General features: G+C 38.8%; 1 protein-coding gene across 1 annotated transcript in view; it reads left to right on the top strand.

Moving 5' to 3' along the window:
• Positions 1 to 19,587, top strand: part of DOCK2 (dedicator of cytokinesis 2) — a 1,824,799-nt gene that overhangs the window by 365,022 nt on the left and 1,440,190 nt on the right. The window contains exon 15 of the mRNA XM_085617853.1: positions 14,721 to 14,819. Coding sequence (XP_085473979.1) covers positions 14,721 to 14,819 — 99 coding nt within the window. The remainder of the gene's footprint in view (positions 1 to 14,720; positions 14,820 to 19,587) is intronic.

Genomic DNA, 19,587 nt, shown 5'->3' on the forward strand with positions numbered 1-19,587 from the left:
CTGGGTCTTGAGGTCCTTCCTGAATTGAGGAAGTGACGATAATTGCTTGAGGTGGAGAGGCAGGGAGTTCCATATCTTTGCTGCGAGGTAGGAGAAGGATCGTCATCCAGCCATGGTCTTGCGCATATTTGGGACTGCCAGTGTGGCAGAGCGGAGGTCTCTGGTGGGTGCGTGGAATGCAAGGCAGTGGTTAAGATACGCAGGTCCAGCATCATGTAAGGATTTGTAGTCGTGTGTGAGAAGTTTGAAAGTGACTCTTTTGTTGATTGGGAGCCAGTTGAGGTCTCTCAGGGTATCCACTGTAAGATTAGAAGAGAGGGATGAGAGCCCCACTCAAATATTAAACACAATCCTTGCCAGGGTGAGCCACAAAAGTAACTAACGAAACCTATGCTGAACCCCTGGTAGCGTGGTACAAAAGCAGCACGATTCAACTTAAAGGCAATGTATAAAGTATTTATGCAGCACTCAAACAATATTAAAGTGAAAAAACAACACCAGAAAAATCCCAAACCAATCTAGAAACATAGAGTACATTTAATTAAATAAATTTACATCAAAATGCTAAAAATACAATAACTAGATCTGGACATATGAATTAATTATTTAGAAGTAAAAATAGCAACAAGAAGCACAAAGCTATAATCACAGTTATCTTGTCCAGGTCAAAGTCAAATGTTCAGGTCGACTGTGACGGAGTGTGGGTCAGACACAGGGAACACGTTTGTCCCTGTGGAAAGATTACTTTCTAACTTAGGGCCTGATTTAGATCTTGATGGAGTTGGTCCAACCGTGACTTTTTTGACAGTCTTCCTGCTCTCCGAATTATTTTTTTCACATTACGTGTTTCCGCTGCCTTGATCACATGTGGCGAAACGCGTAATCGGAAAAGAAAAACAATTCTTGCCTTTCTACAGTGACCTGAGAGTGCGTTTGTGTTGCAAGAGGACTTGTGTGATTCGTCGTCATTTGAAATATTACCGGCTTACTCCGCTGGGATGAGCACCACCTCCCACGGGTCTGTTGCTCCAGGAAGGAGCGGTTTGTGAGTGGATATATATATATGTATATTTTCCACAAACCAGGCAACCACTTCAGCAACCAAAACGGAGAGCACACACACAGACAGATTTTTAGCTTGATGTTTTATTGTGCAGACCCTCCCTGACAGACGCGTTTCGCCTTACGACTTTCTCAATGTCAGTTTCTCTAGCGTTTCACAAGAGTATTTAAAATTACCATAAATCACGTATTTTAACACTAAACATAAAAGTTGGACTTACGCAACATGTGATGTTAAAACGTGTAATATTACAAAAAGTGCTATGACCCAAAGTGCTTTGTGCTGTACGTGATTAAAAACAACATGGTTGCAAATCAGACAAGATGACAAATCTATTCATATGTACACAGAAATACAGGATTTAGCATTCTATAAAATATAGAAAATTCAGCTAAAAACCTTAATACAGGGTTTTTTCTAGGTGTACTTCATGACAAATTAATTCATGTATGTACATTCATAAATTATTTTCTAATTCAATAAGAAAATCAGCATTCTTCGTAATGTAAGAATCTTATGCTAAAAACAAATTTACATCTTTGTTTGTATATACTGAATGTCAGCGTCATCTATTTGCATTCATAATAAAAAATATAAATATATATATATTTTTTTTAAATGTAAAATAATAATAATCAATATAGTTGAATAATCTTAGGGAAAGTATTGGAGTCTGGGAATAATACATATACTGTTCCCACTCCAGTTTATGCAACAGTAGGGAAAGCATAGGCTTTCAGAGGGGTAAGAATTACTATTCCCATTCCAGTCTGTGCAACAGTAGGGAACATGTTGGACCTCAGAGGGGTTACATTTACTATTCCCACTCCAGTCTAAGCAGACATAGGGAAAATACCTATCTTCAAACATATTACACATTTGAATAACCCTATCAATATAGAACACATTTAAAATTCTTAATATTAGCATTGTTAATTAACCAAGACAAAAAATATATGTATATCAAATTAAAAACAATTCAACAATTTACATGCTTATTAAACAATTTAATAATTATCAATTTAAATTGTATTTATTTATTTATTACTTAATTATCTATCCCCCTAAAAATCTAGCATTCCACACTTAAAATAGAAACTAAAATATATAACTATAACACAATTTACATAATTTACATAATTGATAATCAATTACTAATTAATCATTAAGTAATAATTATTTGTTGATTACATATTACCTAATTAACATCCTACCCCTTACACCTACACACCTGCAACTAAAATATAACTAAAATAATCATAATTACATAATGTATATCACTAATTATCAATTCAAAAATTATTACTAAATAACCAATTGAGTGTTAATTAATTATTACTTAACTTCATGGCCTGTATTCCTACAAACCAACTAACAGCCTACACCTAAAATATAACTAAAATATTAAGTAATTACACATAATTAATGATCAATTACATATTTAATAATAGATTAGAAATAACTTAATTAACTTCCCAGCCTATACCTCAATAAACCCAGCAGCTCGCACCTAAAATATAACAACAAATATAAATATTACACAATTAATAATCAATTAAATATTTTTTACTTAACAATAATGATTTATTTCTTAATTAACTTACCACCCTATCCTATGCCCCTACAAACCTAGCAACCCGCTACAACACTATAAATTACTATTAGTAATTTCAGTTCACTCCTTTCTTTAACCAGGTACCTTTAAACAATAAACTTCTGAACATATTCTTCCTCATCAAAGAAACTGATTCAGTAAATATTTTTGTAAGGAGTCTTAGCCTTGTTAGCCTTGTTTTCTTTTTTGAAAGAAACCTGAATCCAGTCTACAAGCAAACAATGACCCTTCTGTAGAGTATTCCTACGCAAATCATATCTGTTGTCTTTTTCCAAAGGGCATATTTGAACTATTAGGCAATACTATGGATACAGAAAGAATGATTGCTAACCAAATTACTTTGGCCAAAGTGAAAACCTCAAACTGTTTCACCCTTAAAGATCTTTAGTGTCTATTGGCAATTTATTATAATTTACAATCTTTTTTGTTAGATTGTTGACAATATATGAAAAGCCAAATACTGGTACTATTTTAACCAGATGTTACCACACTTGATCCAGACTCTTTACAGCCTTAAACCGATTAAATACAACCCTGAAGAATTTTTATATCTGTTTCTACACATATTGGGAAACTAAAAAAACGATGTTTGGGTTGCTTGAATTAATCTAAATACTGGTGATTACTTTGGGCTGCCGTCTATTCCATTGTTTTTGTGCCAACCATTCCACTTCCGATAGGAACCAGCTATATGCAAATCAGCCCTGGTAATGCTCCAATAGGAACAGTACTGCTAAAATTACCAGGCCAAGTCCTCTCTGAACAGGAACACAAGAGATTCAAGACTGGTTTCAGCTTATTTGGTCCTCGCCAGTGGAGTGCAGCTTGACTCTTATGTCACAGTGAGCACACAGTTATGGTGTTGCTCTGAGGACACCAAAAAATTGATAGGTGGATTGCTTGAAATAATCTCAGCCACTGGTAATTACGCTGGGCTGCAATCCAGTCCATCATTTGTTTGCTCACCATGCCACCTCAGACAGAAGCATATTCACTGCCTCATATTGTTTTCATTTTTAATGTTTTATATATCTTCTTCGTTACCCATGTTCACACATTACAAACTTTATGCATCCTAATATTCCAGCATGAAGAAAGCCACCTGCCCTTCTTCAGTCCTGATATCTTAGCTCCAATTCTGTGATTAATCGTTATACTTCTCCCATATTCTCAACTTTCAAAATGTTTCACCTTAGATACTCTAGCCCCTTGTGATGTGCTTCCATTTTGTTAACCTTATAAATAAGCTTCACATCTCTACTTCATTGTAATTATGTTATGTCAATATGTTGACTGATCTTTGTGACACTCTGAAGTTGCTTGTCCTAACTACTTATCTTCCTAATATTGTTTTGAGTCATATTTAGAGTCTGAGGATATGTATCCTTATTTATGTGACAGTGTCAACATGTCACTTGATTTCATCACTATCTCCTGAAATGTTTGTTTTCTTTTCTCTTTATGTTTATTGCATGATCTTTAGATGGCTAACTCTGTTTTCTATACAACTGACGATATTTGATCAACAATCAGCAAAAGATGTAATGGAAAGAACAATGTAGATGTAATGTTTAGCAAATGACATAATATTGATGGATAAGGCAAGAACATATAGACTTAGTTGGTAAAAAAAGAACCAGTTAATAGACATTGACAGATTTCAATAAATTCAAGCTGGGAAGTGAAAACATCCACACCACCACTACCCAGTGTCACTGTGAGACATTATTAAAATTCTATTAATAACTTGATTGCTGTTTCCTTAATTCTGTTTACTTTTAACTGAGATGTTGAGTTGCCACATTAATTTACATCAGTGCCCCACCGGAGCTTTTATCACACTGAAGGATTTCTCTTGACTCTCAGTCTTGATGATGAATGTGTGATGGATGTTTACTGGAACAAAATTGACATCTGAAATCCACGTTCTTAATAATTGATATGCTAAGCGACACCACAGCTCAGCTACTCATTTCTATGGTTCTGTGAGCATCTTCTTTTTACCACATTTCCCTGAAACCTCCAGATAGCACTCAGATTCTGTGTGTTGCCAGCATTTTTTCTACAGGCGGAAAAAAAAGATGCTGGGAAAGACCTATCCTTAAGTCTTGCTGCTGAATTTCAGAAATATTTTCAATTAGGTTCTTAATAAATCACCTTGTCAAGTTGATGTTGGAGTGAGCATTTAAAATGTGATATAAATGTACTGCCACAACACTCCCCTAGACAAACAGTCCACACAGACAATACTGACAAAGCACAAAGGTTGTTCCATTGTATTGTTGCTTTACCTTTTGTAGACTTAGATGATTGCACAGAAGGTGGTGCAGCAGTACAGTTAGGATACATTATTATTGTAGAATAATGCAAGATTGACTAAAAGAGTACAAATGATAATTACCACTGAAAGATACAATTTTCCCAGATAAGACACATTTTCAAAACTACCATCGTTGGTGCATTATCAACCAAATGCAGTGTATCATTGCTGAGGAACAAATATGTAAATATGCTTGTGTGTGTTCTAGAGTTCTCTTATGCTCATCATAATTTATCTGCAGACAGAATACAACGGAGCAGTGGCTACTCATTATCTACCATGAACAAGAGCGCCTCCAGTTGACTAAGAAGAGCCCCACATTCATTAGACACTGTAATCTGAAGCTCTGCAATTTTCAGGAGATGTTGCACAGCTCACTGCCCCTTGGAAGGCTGATGGCAGCAGTTAATTGATACTGCACTAGAAAATTTGGCCATGTTTGGCCAAGTGCCAAACATCTGTAGTAGTATGATGACAGGCTGTATATATATATAGGGGTAGCTATCAGGAGTGCTGCAGGTGAGCTTTGTCAGAGCTTATTTCCATTGCAAGGGCTAATTGGAGAGTTTGGGGTGTGTGAGGTCCCAAAGGGCAAGAGTCCTAGGCATTCAATTATAAGAATACTAACAGATTTAAAGTGCAAACCATGAAGCTTTTATTTTAGATTAAAGAAACATCACAGAAGGTAAAAGGCAAATGGTTAGTCAATTCATTTCAACATCAATCAATTACAAAATGCTCTAAAAATAAATCAAGGCAAGCTGTCATAAGGATTATTCAATAAGAATAACAAAACAACTCCCAAAAATATTTTAAGTTCAGAATGAGTTAACAGTCTGTCACAATGTCATGGTTGATGGACATAGCCTGAATACTCGAAGTGTGAAAATAAAATAGCAATCTAGTCAGTATAAAAGCAAGGGTGAATCTCGGCTCACCTCCCAAATGCAGCATATTTGATATGTTTTCAAAGAGAAATCATGCAGTCACTGTGGTGTATCATTTGTTTCACATCATAACATCAATGGTAAAACTGAAAACACATAATGTGGGAAACAGATTTTACTACTCTACTAATGAATATTCCTGTATTATGTTGTGAAGAGAGAAACAAAATCACATTCAAATTATCTACACAACCTCTGTTAGACCAGAGGAAACTGTCTTGTTAACATGCAGTTGAGATCGGCTCCTTCCCCCAGAAACATCATGAATATAGAAAAGAATACATTTTAAAGATACTACAGATCCAGAATGTAAAACTATTTGAATTAAACAACAAAACGTAAAACTTAATTATATGTAACACCCTAGGCCATAAGTCAGCAAAACTCTGACCGCACAATAATGGAAATTTTTCATTAAAACTTTATGGCGGATTTTTACCTTTGGTAAACACAGCTATGAACCAGCCACATTCCCTGTTTTGAGCCATGGTACACCGTAAGCCTAGCACAGTACACCATAGCAGAATATATAAGCATGTTTTATATAACATATAAGTTTACATTACTTACCCTATTTACGTATACAGCCAGAAAATATACATTTACATATTATATTTTCCAGATATAAGATTGGCATTTTTCAAACACTTTATTCCTATGTTTCCTTTAATTTACACACTCCACTTTATGCCACTCTACTGTATGACAATTCACTTTACGGCACTCCACTGTACGCTATTTAAAGTATGCTACTCACCTTCACGACACTCCAGTTTAAGCCACTATATTGTATGCTAAATGACGCTATGTTAGTCCACTCGACTCCACTAAACTCTACTGTAGGCCCTGCCATTCTACAACTCTATACTATACGCTGCTATACTGTTCACCACTCTATTCTATTACACTGTTGTGTATGACAGTTTATGGACATCCCTACACTGTACTGCTTGCAACTGTGCGCTATTTACTGTATGCAATGCTAGATTACGCTATTCCACTATATGCTGTACAACTATTCTCCACTTCTTAGTACAGTACTGGAGAGCATGCTATTCCAATGTATGCTACTCCGCTCTACGGCACTCCATTATACTGAAATGCAGTATAAACACTGTACTTTTCTACAATCTACTGTATGCTATTACACTTTACAATTACATTCTGCGCCACTGTACTAAATGACACTTCACTGTATATTACTAGACTTTACACTCTGATAATTATTTAAATTGTACACAACTCTACTGTACAGTACTCCACTGTATGCCACTCTAATTTACGTTTAAAGATTTCATGCCACTAAATTGAATGTTACTATAGTGAAGACTACTCAATTCTACGCTACTCCAGTGTAAGGCACACTTTATGCTACTCCAGTATACACCATATTAGTGTACTCTATTGCAGTATACCCCACTTTAGTGTACGCTATTCCACTCTGCACTGTATAGCACTCTAATATATGCCACTGCACCTTACAGAATTTTAATTTACAACACTACACTGTACCACACTCAACTTTACGTAAGCCCCTGTATACTACTAAATTGTACGCCACTCCACTGTACTCTACTACAGTCTACACTATTCCAATTTGCTCCACTCCACTGTACTGGAGTCCACTGTATACCATTCGACTGTAAACTATTTCAATATATGATATTCCAATAAATGGCCCTACACTGTACAACACTCCAGTCTATAGCACTCCACTGTGCACCAGTTCAGTGGATGCAAATGCACTCTAGAATATTTTCAAAATGTAACTCTACTTTACCACACTACACTGTATCTTATCCCACTGTATACCACTGTAATGCAAGCCTCTACAATCTGTACCACTCCAAAATACGCCACTGTACTGTATCCCAATTCACTCGAGGCCACTCCAGTGTACGCCATTCCACTGTGCGCCACTCCAGTATACCTGATTCCTCTTCACTTCACTCCACTATACCACAATATACTGTAACATACTCCATTTAATAACACTCCACAAAACTAAACTAGACCAATATTCCAAATTTGTTACTAGTATTAGAAAAACTGTTGAAATTCAAAAAATCAAAGGTTAAGGATAAGTTATAGTGAGGAAATCTTTATTTATGTGTCCTATACAAACTCCACTTAAACTGCACAAACATTAGACATTCTAAAGTTATATGTATATTTTTAATTTAGCATTTCTGCACCACTTTCAAATTTATATGTCTTACTTATACCTCAAATTTATACTTATGCTCCACCTTAAAAATAACATAACTCATGCGCCTCTGTAAACAATCTTCTCACTATACTACAATATCTAAGAAGTCTAAGTAAGTGACAAAAACTCCACAGAACCATCAGTACCAACCAAAATGACACAGTAGTCCAGAATGTCACATCATTATTGGGCACCTGCAACAGGAACCATTTATAGGACTTCTGAGAACCCAGAAAAAAACAACAGCAGTCACTGCATAGATTTCTGGGCTCTTTCTTTTATGCTGCATTTGTGCAGCTTTAGCCTCCATCGATACCAACCGGAGTACTGCCGCCTTCTTTAAAAGAGTGACCAAAAGCTATCAAAAAGACCATTCAAAACATTGAAACTTTGCCAGTGTATTAAATGTAAACAGCTCCATTTTGAAGATAGTTTAATTCAGGTGAGAGTCTGATACTGCACACTCCTTCATAGTGTCTTGTCCATTTCTTGAATATATATATATTTTTTTGGGCCACTATAAAAAGTCTTAACTTTATCTCCCTATTGGTGCAAACAATTGAAATGTTACCTTACTTCGTTCTAATTTAACCATTTGTTTGCATTCAACCCTATTTATATTCTGGTTCAATAAATGTTATTTTTAGAATTGCTTTTGTCTGGCCATTACTTATTACCCTACTCAATGCAGCAGCCACTCAGTCTTGTTTATTCTTCTGTTTGAAGCATTTCTCTCTTTGAGTTGGTCAAACATGGTTTCTATAGAGTATGCCAAGCAGCCAGTAGTGGGGCAATATAGCCAACCCAAACCAATTTGCCAGGCTCCCAAAGTTTGCTTTTTGTGGAGTATAGTTAGCTTCATGTTCAGAGTACAGCTTTTAAAATTGTCCTTGTGTTCCATGCGCCAGACTCTAAAATGTTGAATCCATATCTCAAGACCATAGCGATCTCCTGTGCCTTCTAGCCCTAAATCGGACCTCTTAATTCAGCCCTCTTGGCTTTAAGGTAAATATCCCTATAACTGACACTTGTCCTGGCCTCCTTGAGGGCAGAGCTAATCTAAGTTTCACTGTCTCAACAAAGGTGGTACAAGGTTCTGTTTAGGCACCGGTGGCTCATTTTCTCAGGCCCCATGGACTACTTGCTCTATATTCTCAGAAATACCTAGTTCCCTTAATTACCTGACTGGTATGGCTGAAGTAGTAGCTGCCACAAAAGCGACATGAGAGCAGCTGGTTCCACAGGTGCAATATGATTCCCACGCCACAAATCTACCATGAAATCATTACTTTTCTCAGCAGCGGTCCGTGCAGGTAACAGCAGTGGGGTGGGGGGCCGGGTAAGGGAGGATTTTGAGGGAAGATGAAGAGGGAAAATTAATTATTTATTTAATTTTCCCTCTGCATCGTCCCTCAAAATCCCCCCTTACCTGGGTCCACCGCCCCACCACAGTTCCCTGCACGGACCGTGGCTTACATTTGTGCGTGTGCAGTAAACTAGCAGGGAATGGGGGTATGGTTGCACGGGTCTGAGGAGCTTACTTTCTCTGCTGTCATGGTGAGCAGGCTCCTTTGAAGGTAGGAGACACGTTGTTTGTGAGACATATTGGAGTAAGCAATTTGCATGATGTGTGAAATTTGTGACTTTTACAAAACAAAACAAAACAATGGCCAACGTGCACACTTTTCAAATGTTCAACCAAAAATAACACTGTTTAAGCAAAATGTGCTCAGAACGCCAATTCGCCTATCCAATGGCGACGTAGGTAATTTGCCAGTCTATGATGCAAGCAGGACAATGCCGTTTGCCGGCGTGAGCACTTTAATGGGGGCTGTTCAATCAGCCATTAGCAAATTATTATCAAAATCGTTGAAAAAGTCTACTCGAAGAAACATCAATTTTAACCAATCGATTTATTGGTTTGAAGAACAATACTTGTATTCAGTATTTTCCAAATGAATGATATGCTGGGAAAAACCATCCAGTATGTTTAAACGATATACCCAATGCATTTCGGGTCAAAAAAGAACCCTTCTTCAGGGGTAATATTTAACGGTCAGAATAACTAAAAAGAAAGAGAAGCAATCAATCGAGAGTCCTCATAATCATCTTATACAACGAGAGATCACAACAATCTATGTGTAAGTTAAAAAGCAAAGAGAACATGCAATGAATAACAAGGCTCATTGAAACTGATCACAAAGCAAAATATAATCGTAAGTATATGCAACAAACTATCAAAAAGTGCCTGCGCTACACAATTTAAACCAGTGTGAATGAAATGTAAAAATGGTCCCTTCGTGAATAAAATGCCGTGATTCAAATGTGAGGTATGTTCGTAACAAAATAGTGCTCGTTGAAGTCAAGAAATCACCCGTGAACGTCAAAAGTTTGAAAGTATAAGCTCGAAAAAAAGACCATAAACGTACCCATTAAAAAGTCTAATTCGTATCAAACGGAAACACGTCACTGTCAGAGACGCGTCAGGAGCAGGAAAGCATGTTAGCATAGAATTGAAGAGATATAAATAGTAAAAAGAGAAGACAGATCGTAACGTAGTGGAAAAGTGTCAACGACATAGAAATAGGCTCGTGCAACGACAGAATCCCTCGATAAAGTTGTGTGTTAACTTGGAAGTGAAGAGAAAAACTAATAGTGGATATAAATAGTAAAAAGAGAAAAGAGAAGACAGGTTGTAGAAAAGTGTCAAAGACATAGAATTGGGCTCGTGTGTTAACAGAATCCCTCAATAAAGTTGCGTGTTAACTTAGAAGTGAAAAGTAATAATGAATTCAAAAAATGGGTTATGGAACAACAAAAATTACTCAAACAAGTTGCATAATCATACAAGAGAACATAAAACATATTATAAGAAACAGTTAAATTCAATTCGATCATTGAGGCCCAGGGGTTGGAGTGACTGCAGTTTTTTGGTCCAATAAAACTCAGCACGTGCAAGAGATTTTTGTGGATCAATGTCAGATCTTGGTTTTTGCGCTTCCAGGATGGTAAAGCGAAGTTGGGAAACATTGTGTTTGGCTTCTTTCCAATGCATAGCGACAGTTGATTTCTCATTCACCAATCGAATATTGCTTTTATGTTCACCAACTCGTGTTTTAATTTTTCGTTCAGTTCTGCCAACATAGATTTTACCGCACGGACATTTGAGTGCATAAATGACATTAGAAGTGTCACAAGTACTTGAATGGCGTAAATCGATTTTATGACCTTTTGTTGGATGGATAAAACAGTTACCAATTATTACATTGTTACAGTGGACGCAATTTTGGCATTTTTGCATGCCTTTGAATGTTGTCCCTGAAGTCTCAGATTTTTGGTTTAACATTTCTTTCAAGTTTTTGGACCTTTGCATCGCAAAAATAGGTTTCTCTGGAAATAAGGTCAATAAATCAGGTTCAGTGCGGATGATATTCCAATGTTTCATGATTATTGATTTAATGTTGCCAGCTTGAGTTGAATGTTTTAGAACACATACAAGAGGGTTGATTTGTTGTTTGCCTGTAGGTCTTAATAAACTCAAACGGTCTTTGTTGTCAAGTTTTTGTTGAGCTTCCTCTAGCCTCTTCGACGCCGATGACGGAACGGTTCCATCATGCACGTCGGTTGGGGTGTGCTTATGACGGAACCGTTCCGTCATGGCCCCGCCCGCGCTCGGAACTTTCAGCACCGCGCGGGAATCCGCGCAGCGCTGAAGAGGCTAGGATCCATGGTGGGTAACCTCGTTCAAGGAATCAATCCGAGAAATGATTTATGATAGAGATAGTCTCTTGTGGATCCGACGTGATTCTTTTCAAACAAATGAATTGTGAGAAAGGTAAATGTCTCTTGAGATTAGATTGATGAAAGCTTTCATAATGCAAAGAATTGTTTCTGTCTGTTGGTTTAATGTAAACATTTGTTTTGATGGAACTTTGATCAATTTGAATGCATACATCCAGGAAATTAATCTGGTGGTACTCAATTTGGTGAGTGAACTTAATGCGATTATGGATATTGTTGAGATGAAGAATGTTAGTTTCAAGATTACTGCGATCGCCGTTCCAAATTATGAAAATATCATCAATGTAGCGTTTGTATACTACCAAATGTTCGGACCATGCTTGGTTATTCAAGATGTGTTCATATTCCAATTTAGCCATAAAAATGTTGGCGTACGAAGGTGCTCCGGCAAAGCCCATCGATGTGCCGTTGTTTTGGGCGTAAAATGTGCTTTTCCATTCGAAGTAACTATGGTACAGTGCAAACTGAAGCAATTCAATGAGGAATACTTTCTTTGCATCCATGTGATTGTGATTTAATAAAGCCCATTCAATGGCTTCAATTCCTTCTGCGTGAGGGATCGAGGTGTACAAAGAAGTTACATCTATGGCACATAGTAACCAATGGCTTATGGCTTTTAGATCAAGATTTTTCAACAGGTTGAGTAAAGCAGTGGTATCTTTGAGGTAAGATTGCTGTTTTTGTACAATTGGTTGTAAAAAATGGTCAAGGTATTTACCTATCGGTTCACTTAATGATCCACATGCCGACACGATAGGGCGGAAGGGTGGTTTCTCCAAGTTTTTATGAATCTTAGGCAGCATGTATAATTTAGGTCTTCGTGGGTGAGTTATGTATAGGAACTTCTCTGTTTTTTGATTGATCCAACCCATTTCAACAGCACGTGTGAGTATCTGATTAAGAATGTTTTGATAGCTTTGTGTAGGATCTTGATCCAATTTCGTATATGTATCTGCATCCATAATGTGGTTCACTGTAACAATGTAATAATTGGTAACTGTTTTATCCATCCAACAAAAGGTCATAAAATCGATTTACGCCATTCAAGTACTTGTGACACTTCTAATGTCATTTATGCACTCAAATATCCGTGCGGTAAAATCTATGTTGGCAGAACTGAACGAAAAATTAAAACACGAGTTGGTGAACATAAAAGCAATATTCGATTGGTGAATGAGAAATCAACTGCCGCTATGCATTGGAAAGAAGCCAAACACAATGTTTCCCAACTTCGCTTTACCATCCTGGAAGCGCAAAAACCAAGATCTGACATTGATCCACAAAAATCTCTTGCACGTGCTGAGTTTTATTGGACCAAAAAACTGCAGTCACTCCAACCCCTGGGCCTCAATGATCGAATTGAATTTAATTGTTTCTTATAATATGTTTTATGTTCTCTTGTATGATTATGCAACTTGTTTGAGTAATTTTTGTTTTTCCATAAGCCATTTTTTGAATTCATTATTACTTTTCACTTCTAAGTTAACACGCAACTTTATTGAGGGATTCTGTTAACACACGAGCCCATTTCTATGTCTTTGACACTTTTCTACAACCTGTCTTCTCTTTTCTCTTTTTACTATTTATATCCACTATTAGTTTTTCTCTTCACTTCCACGTTAACACACAACTTTATCGAGGGATTCTGTCGTTGCACGAGCCTATTTCTATGTCGTTGACACTTTTCCACTACGTTACGATCTGTCTTCTCTTTTTACTATTTATATCTCTTCAATTCTATGCTAACATGCTTTCCTGCTCCTGACGCGTCTCTGACAGTGACGTGTTTCCGTTTGATACGAATTCGACTTTTGAATGGGTACGTTTATGGTCTTTTTTTCGAGCTTATACTTTCAAACTTTTGACGTTCACGGGTGATTTCTTGACTTCAACGAGCACTATTTTGTTACGAACATACCTCACATTTGAATCACGGCATTTTATTCACGAAGGGACCATTTTTACATTTCATTCACACTGGTTTAAATTGTGTAGCGCAGGCACTTTTTGATAGTTTGTTGCATATACTTACGATTATATTTTGCTTTGTGATCAGTTTCAACGAGCCTTGTTATTCATTGCATGTTCTCTTTGCTTTTTAACTTACACATAGATTGTTGTGATCTCTCGTTGTATAAGATGATTATGAGGACTCTCGATTGATTGCTTCTCTTTCTTTTTAGTTATTCTGACCATTAAATATTACCCCTGAAGAAGGGTTCTTTTTTTACCCGAAATGCATTGGGTATATCGTTTAAACATACTGGATGGTTTTTCCCAGCTGTCTTGAATATCATTCATTTGGAAAATACTAAATACAAGTATTGTTCTTCAAACCAATAAATCGATTGGTTAAAATTGATGTTTCTTCGAGTAGACTTTTTCAACGATTTTGATAATAATTTGCTAATGGCTGATTGAACAGCCCCCATTAAAGTGCTCACGCCGGCAAACGGCATTGTCCTGCTTGCATCATAGACTGGCAAATTTGTGACTTTTAACATAGGGTCATACAGTGCCCCACTTGCATTCCTTTTTTAGTGCTTTTTATTTATAGTTCAAGATGCAAAACTTCACTGCTTCCAAGTGTGCTTTTTGAAAGAGTTAACAAATTTGTTGTGAGTAAATAGGGAAACATTGCTTTCTCGATCCTGTCTTCTATTAGGTATAGTACCTTTCTACATTAAAGCTAAGTCAAATAAAATTTTCATGCAAGACAGTAAAATGACAAGATAAAAAGTGTGATTTTGTCTTTTGTTGGTCAGAATGCGATCTGTGTGGGAGCCGGAGACAAACCGGTGAGTGAATACAGATCAGTGCTCTACTATCAGATCAAACAACCACGCTGGATGGAAACAATAAAGGTATGGCATGAACATTTTTCATATTATTCTGAGTTCTGAAAGAAAGTTGCTATTCTACTAAAATACAATAGCCCTCTGAGAATGAATTTATGATGTTCCTGTGAATCCCCTGGATCAAACAATATAGGCTTTGTTAAGAAAATTACTGGAACGTATTGTCTGCCTAGGAAAAGTTTTTTTATAGTTTTGCTTTGTGGTGTGCAAAACTGTTTTGCTTGAAATGAAATGTTCTAGATAAGGCTGTGTCTCTAATTTGTAATATTTTCTAGATTTTTACGTATTGAATACACTTATTTCCACTAAGGAACTCAGATCCTTAGCAAAAGATTAAATAAAATTGCCAGTTTGGATTAACAACGCATATGCTGAACAAATGGCCCTCAATGGCACATATAGTTGTACTGGTTTTTGGAGGTAACGTCCCTATAATTAATCCACAATTGATCTGTGGTATGCCTTGCAATTTATATAGATATGCAAGGAATGCATAAAATAACGAAGAGGCTGTTAACATACTTATTCTATGCATTGTAGTAGAGACTTCTGTGTCACGACAGTTCCACGTTTTCATGTGTGTGGATGGAAAAGGTAAATAGGAATCCTTCCACTTTTTAAAGCATGTGATAAAAGGGTGCAGCTGTTGAATGGTTTAGATCGGTGTGGTTGTGTTTAGCTCATTCTTTGTCATTGCCAGCTTGGTAACCTAAGTTGCTTGGGGATATGAAAGACTGGTAAATGTTGGCTTAATAAAGGTTCCCTGTATGCTTGTCCATGTTGAGGTGCTGTCATAAAACGATGGATGTTGGCCTACTTCACAAAGTTCGTTGTCTTCCCATGTGCACTGGTTACCTTTGAGGTTTTAGAGGCAGAGTTTGAATTTACAGGATGGGTGGCAAGATTGCGGCATTTGTCGTCGGCCGAGTGAGCTGGTCATACTCTCTCCTCCTGACGGACTTCTCTCCCCCCTGTTTATGTGCAGTATATCAGATATATCGGATTTTGGAGTAGTATGAAGGGATACGACAAAGAGAAATAAGTGCCTCGATTCTCTGGGATGATTTGGCGTTTAAGACTCTGGTATTGTGGCTTACCTCTGCCCACAAGATTGGCCTGTGCTCGCTCTTTACATCCGGCAGCAGTCAAAGCCCAGTTTTCCTGTGTAATCGTCGTGATGCCGCCTAAGACGTCCGCTAGAGCACCAAAGACCTGCGGTCTTTCCGCTGGTGCCGGGAATGCAGGGAATTCCAGGAAAGCTGTCCCGGATGACACTGCAGCGGATGATACACGTCGCTCTCTCTCGGGCAAGGGCAGAGCTGCAGGAAGGGGTCGCCAGAGAGTGCCCGCACTATTCAAAGCGCAGGCTGTAAGAAGCAAGACGTCAGGTGATCGCTTGACAGGCAACAACATCGATGGCAACATTGTAGCAATGCCGGCTACTGCAGGGAAAGCTGCAGCGATTCCGGAGGGACTCACACAAGGGCGTGCTCGAGGTACTGACCTCTCTCCTCAGGGCGATGTTAATGGTTTGAGTCTGGAGTTAAAGGAAAAGGGAGGGGTTCAAACCAATGAGCTCAACAAACACAGAGATAATCATGAAATTACTGAGGGTAATGCCGGACTGCCGAATAATATTTTGGAAAAGTCTATGGAGCATCAAGTAAATGGCCTTATGGGAGATGTAGTTCCCCAGGATAATAGTTTAGAAGAAGGCACAGCTAATCCGTCGTGAGTGCTGACGATCTGCAAAAGGGAGCACAGGAACCTCAGGGGGCTCTGAAAGATAAAGACTCAGAGGACAAATTCTATTCACTATCAGACCAGTCGTATTCCTCGGGGGATGAAAATTCTTGTAAAGATTGGGCTGGAGAGGAGAGCGATACTGGCAGCTTGCGCTGGGAAGTGGAAGAACCTGAAGATAAGTCCTCTCATACTCCTGGAACGTTGCGCAAGCAAAGGGAACATGCATCAGATACAAATCTGGGGTCAGCCGGCTCTATGGTCTGGGACTACTCATTTTCCCCAAACTTGGAGGGGAGCAAGGACGTGACTGGAGTAACAGAAACGCCAAGGCCAAACTTAGGGGCCCCATAAGAAATCACACTATATGCCATTTATCAGTCAATAATGGCCCATCGTGAGGAGACTCGTCTGGAAAGTCTGCGCAATAAGGGTGTATGCCGAAAACTGCAAAACTCAATACGGAGGGTGGCAAAGACTTGCTCAGAGTTTGCAACTAGGATCGGCGAAGCAGAGACAAGAATCTCCACAATAGATGATGAATTGGCTAACCAGAGAACCATCACTGAGTCCCTGAAATCCTTGAAGGAAGTTACCCTATAGAAGCTGACAGACCTCGAAAATCGCTCAATGAGGAATAATCTACGGATATTGGTGATACCAGAGAGCAAGGAGGGGGGGAATATTCGCCAATTTGTGATTGAACTCTTTGAGTAGGCCTTCCCAGAACTACATTGGGACTGGAAAATGGAACTGCAAAGAGCTCATCGGTTTCCTTTCCTACTGAAAAAACAGGGCCAAGGCATTGAAAGACCACAGGCTATCCTTATCTGCTTGAATACATTTTTGGCCCGAGAGGCATTGTACTATTTGGCTAGGCCAGACAGAAAAAGAAGGGGAAAGGGATGCGATTTCTTCTTAAGGCCAGACTTCTGCCATGCAACAGTTCCGCTAAGCTGAAAGTAGTCTTTCAGGGGCAGACACCATTTTTTCTATCTGAGATTTTATCAAAAGAATATTTACAAACGATCTAAAATACACCGGGGGATAAGAAGTTCTTAATAATGTTGTGATGGATAGGGGGATGATTTCCAGTGGATGATGTAAAGCTTGATTCAGGATTTCCTCCTATTCCTCCTATCCCTCCTATTCTACTATTTCTTTCTTTTATCTTTAATTCTTTTGGAGGATGCCTCTGATATCCTGTGCCCTTTTTTCTTGGAATTTTTGATGATATTGTAGGGGGGGGGAGGTCTGTCTTGAGGAGAGGGGCGATGACAAAGCTTTCCATCATCAGGGACTGTTGGTCCCTAAGCCTCATAAAATAGGTAGTAGGGGAAGGGGTGGGGGAGACAGGGTAGAGGGGGAGAGAAGAGGGTGGGGAAGGGGTAGTGGTGGTGGGTCAAGGGTGGTTAGGAGGGCTGTACAGCTAGGGTTTGTCTCTTATAGTCATGGCATTTTCTTTTGTCTCAATATGAGAGTACTTTTTGATAGGACTTGTGGAGTCTACTTGCATTGTTTGAACTATTTCTTTAGGCTGAGGGGAGAATCAATTGTCAATAAGAATGATGGGTGGAAAGGATAAAATTCACATTTGCTCTTTGAACATATGCGTCTTGAATGATAGAAAGAAAAGAGATCTATTGGCTAAAATTATACAATTTATGCAAATAGATGGGGCAAACGGGGATACTTGAGAGGTTTGGGCCTAGATTAATTGGCTTGTACTCATCAAGGTACTACTACTAGGGGGGTGGCCATCCTAGCTAAGAAAGGTATCGGTTTGTGTCACAGAAGTAAGGAGGATAAATGGGGACGGTGGGTGATCTTGGAGTTTGTAATTAATGAAACCCCACTGACAATTTGCTCACTGTATGGATCTAATCTGGATGACCCAGCGATCTTAGCCCATCTCAACATCGAATTGGCTCTATGGAAGTATCTGGTAGTTCTCTGTGGAGATTTAAATATCCATTTGGATAGTAATTTTAATTTTCGGTATTATCCGGCTTTGCGGCTCGGCGCGCGGCAGGTTTACCGCCGCACGTCCAACGTGGACAGGACACCACGATACTGGTGTCTGGAGCCCAAATACCGAATGGAGTGAGTTTTACCCTTCAGTTATGTTACCACTAGGATTGGCGGGGCTTCACGCTTGCATCCATGAAGTGTGGTAGGTAGGAGTATCCTTTCCCACCACCACGTGTAGATGACATCCTTTGTTTGTCATCTCGAATCCAGCTCTTGGTTGTCCTCTACGCCTCCTTATCCTCATGGCTGAAGAGTCAAGCTTCACCTTCTTCACCTGAAACACCCGACATCGGTGGGCATTCGTCTATCGTGCCCCTGGTCACTGGCAAGTGACCCATACTCTGTCCCCTCTGCTTTCAGGTTCTTCACATCTTCAATCCAGGCTTGGATCTCTCCGGACACTTCGCATCTTCCCGGCAGCAGCACTTCATTGCCAGCTCTCATTGAAAATGACGGCGCGACCCGACACCATTTGACACCTATGCACCCGGCTTCCCTGGGTGAGGTAACACAAGTACTCCGGTGCTCCCGTGGGTGTTGACCCTAGAACTTCCTAAGCTCCAAAGGGTTTGGTCCTGACTCATTTCTAAGTGTCCCTAATCTTTAAAAATCTAACCGCGACTTTGCCCATAGAAGCTAACAGGAGCTCGCAGCTGTGTTCTCACACTGCACACGGCCCCCGTGGGTCCCCTGTGTCACTCCCTTGGGTGGTTCCTTGGGGTGCCAGTGTTTCTACAGGCTCTAGGCCTTGTGTATAGTTAAGTCATGGTTCTTATACCACTATTTTAGTATATGGTTTGACTCGCCCCCTAGGGCCTGACGTGTATTTGTGCTATTTTACTGTAATATTTGAAGTGTAACTTATGTGTTTAGACCTCTAGCCTCATAAAGAGTCTAGCAGGGTGTGTTTAGAAATAAATACATATGTTTTATATATACCTGGTGTGGTTGTCTTCCATTTAGCCATTCAAGAGACTATAGACTGGTAAAACAAGCTGCT

This window comes from Triturus cristatus, chromosome 7 (assembly GCF_964204655.1).
Source record: "Triturus cristatus chromosome 7, aTriCri1.1, whole genome shotgun sequence".
NCBI classification, from domain to species: domain Eukaryota; kingdom Metazoa; phylum Chordata; class Amphibia; order Caudata; family Salamandridae; genus Triturus; species Triturus cristatus.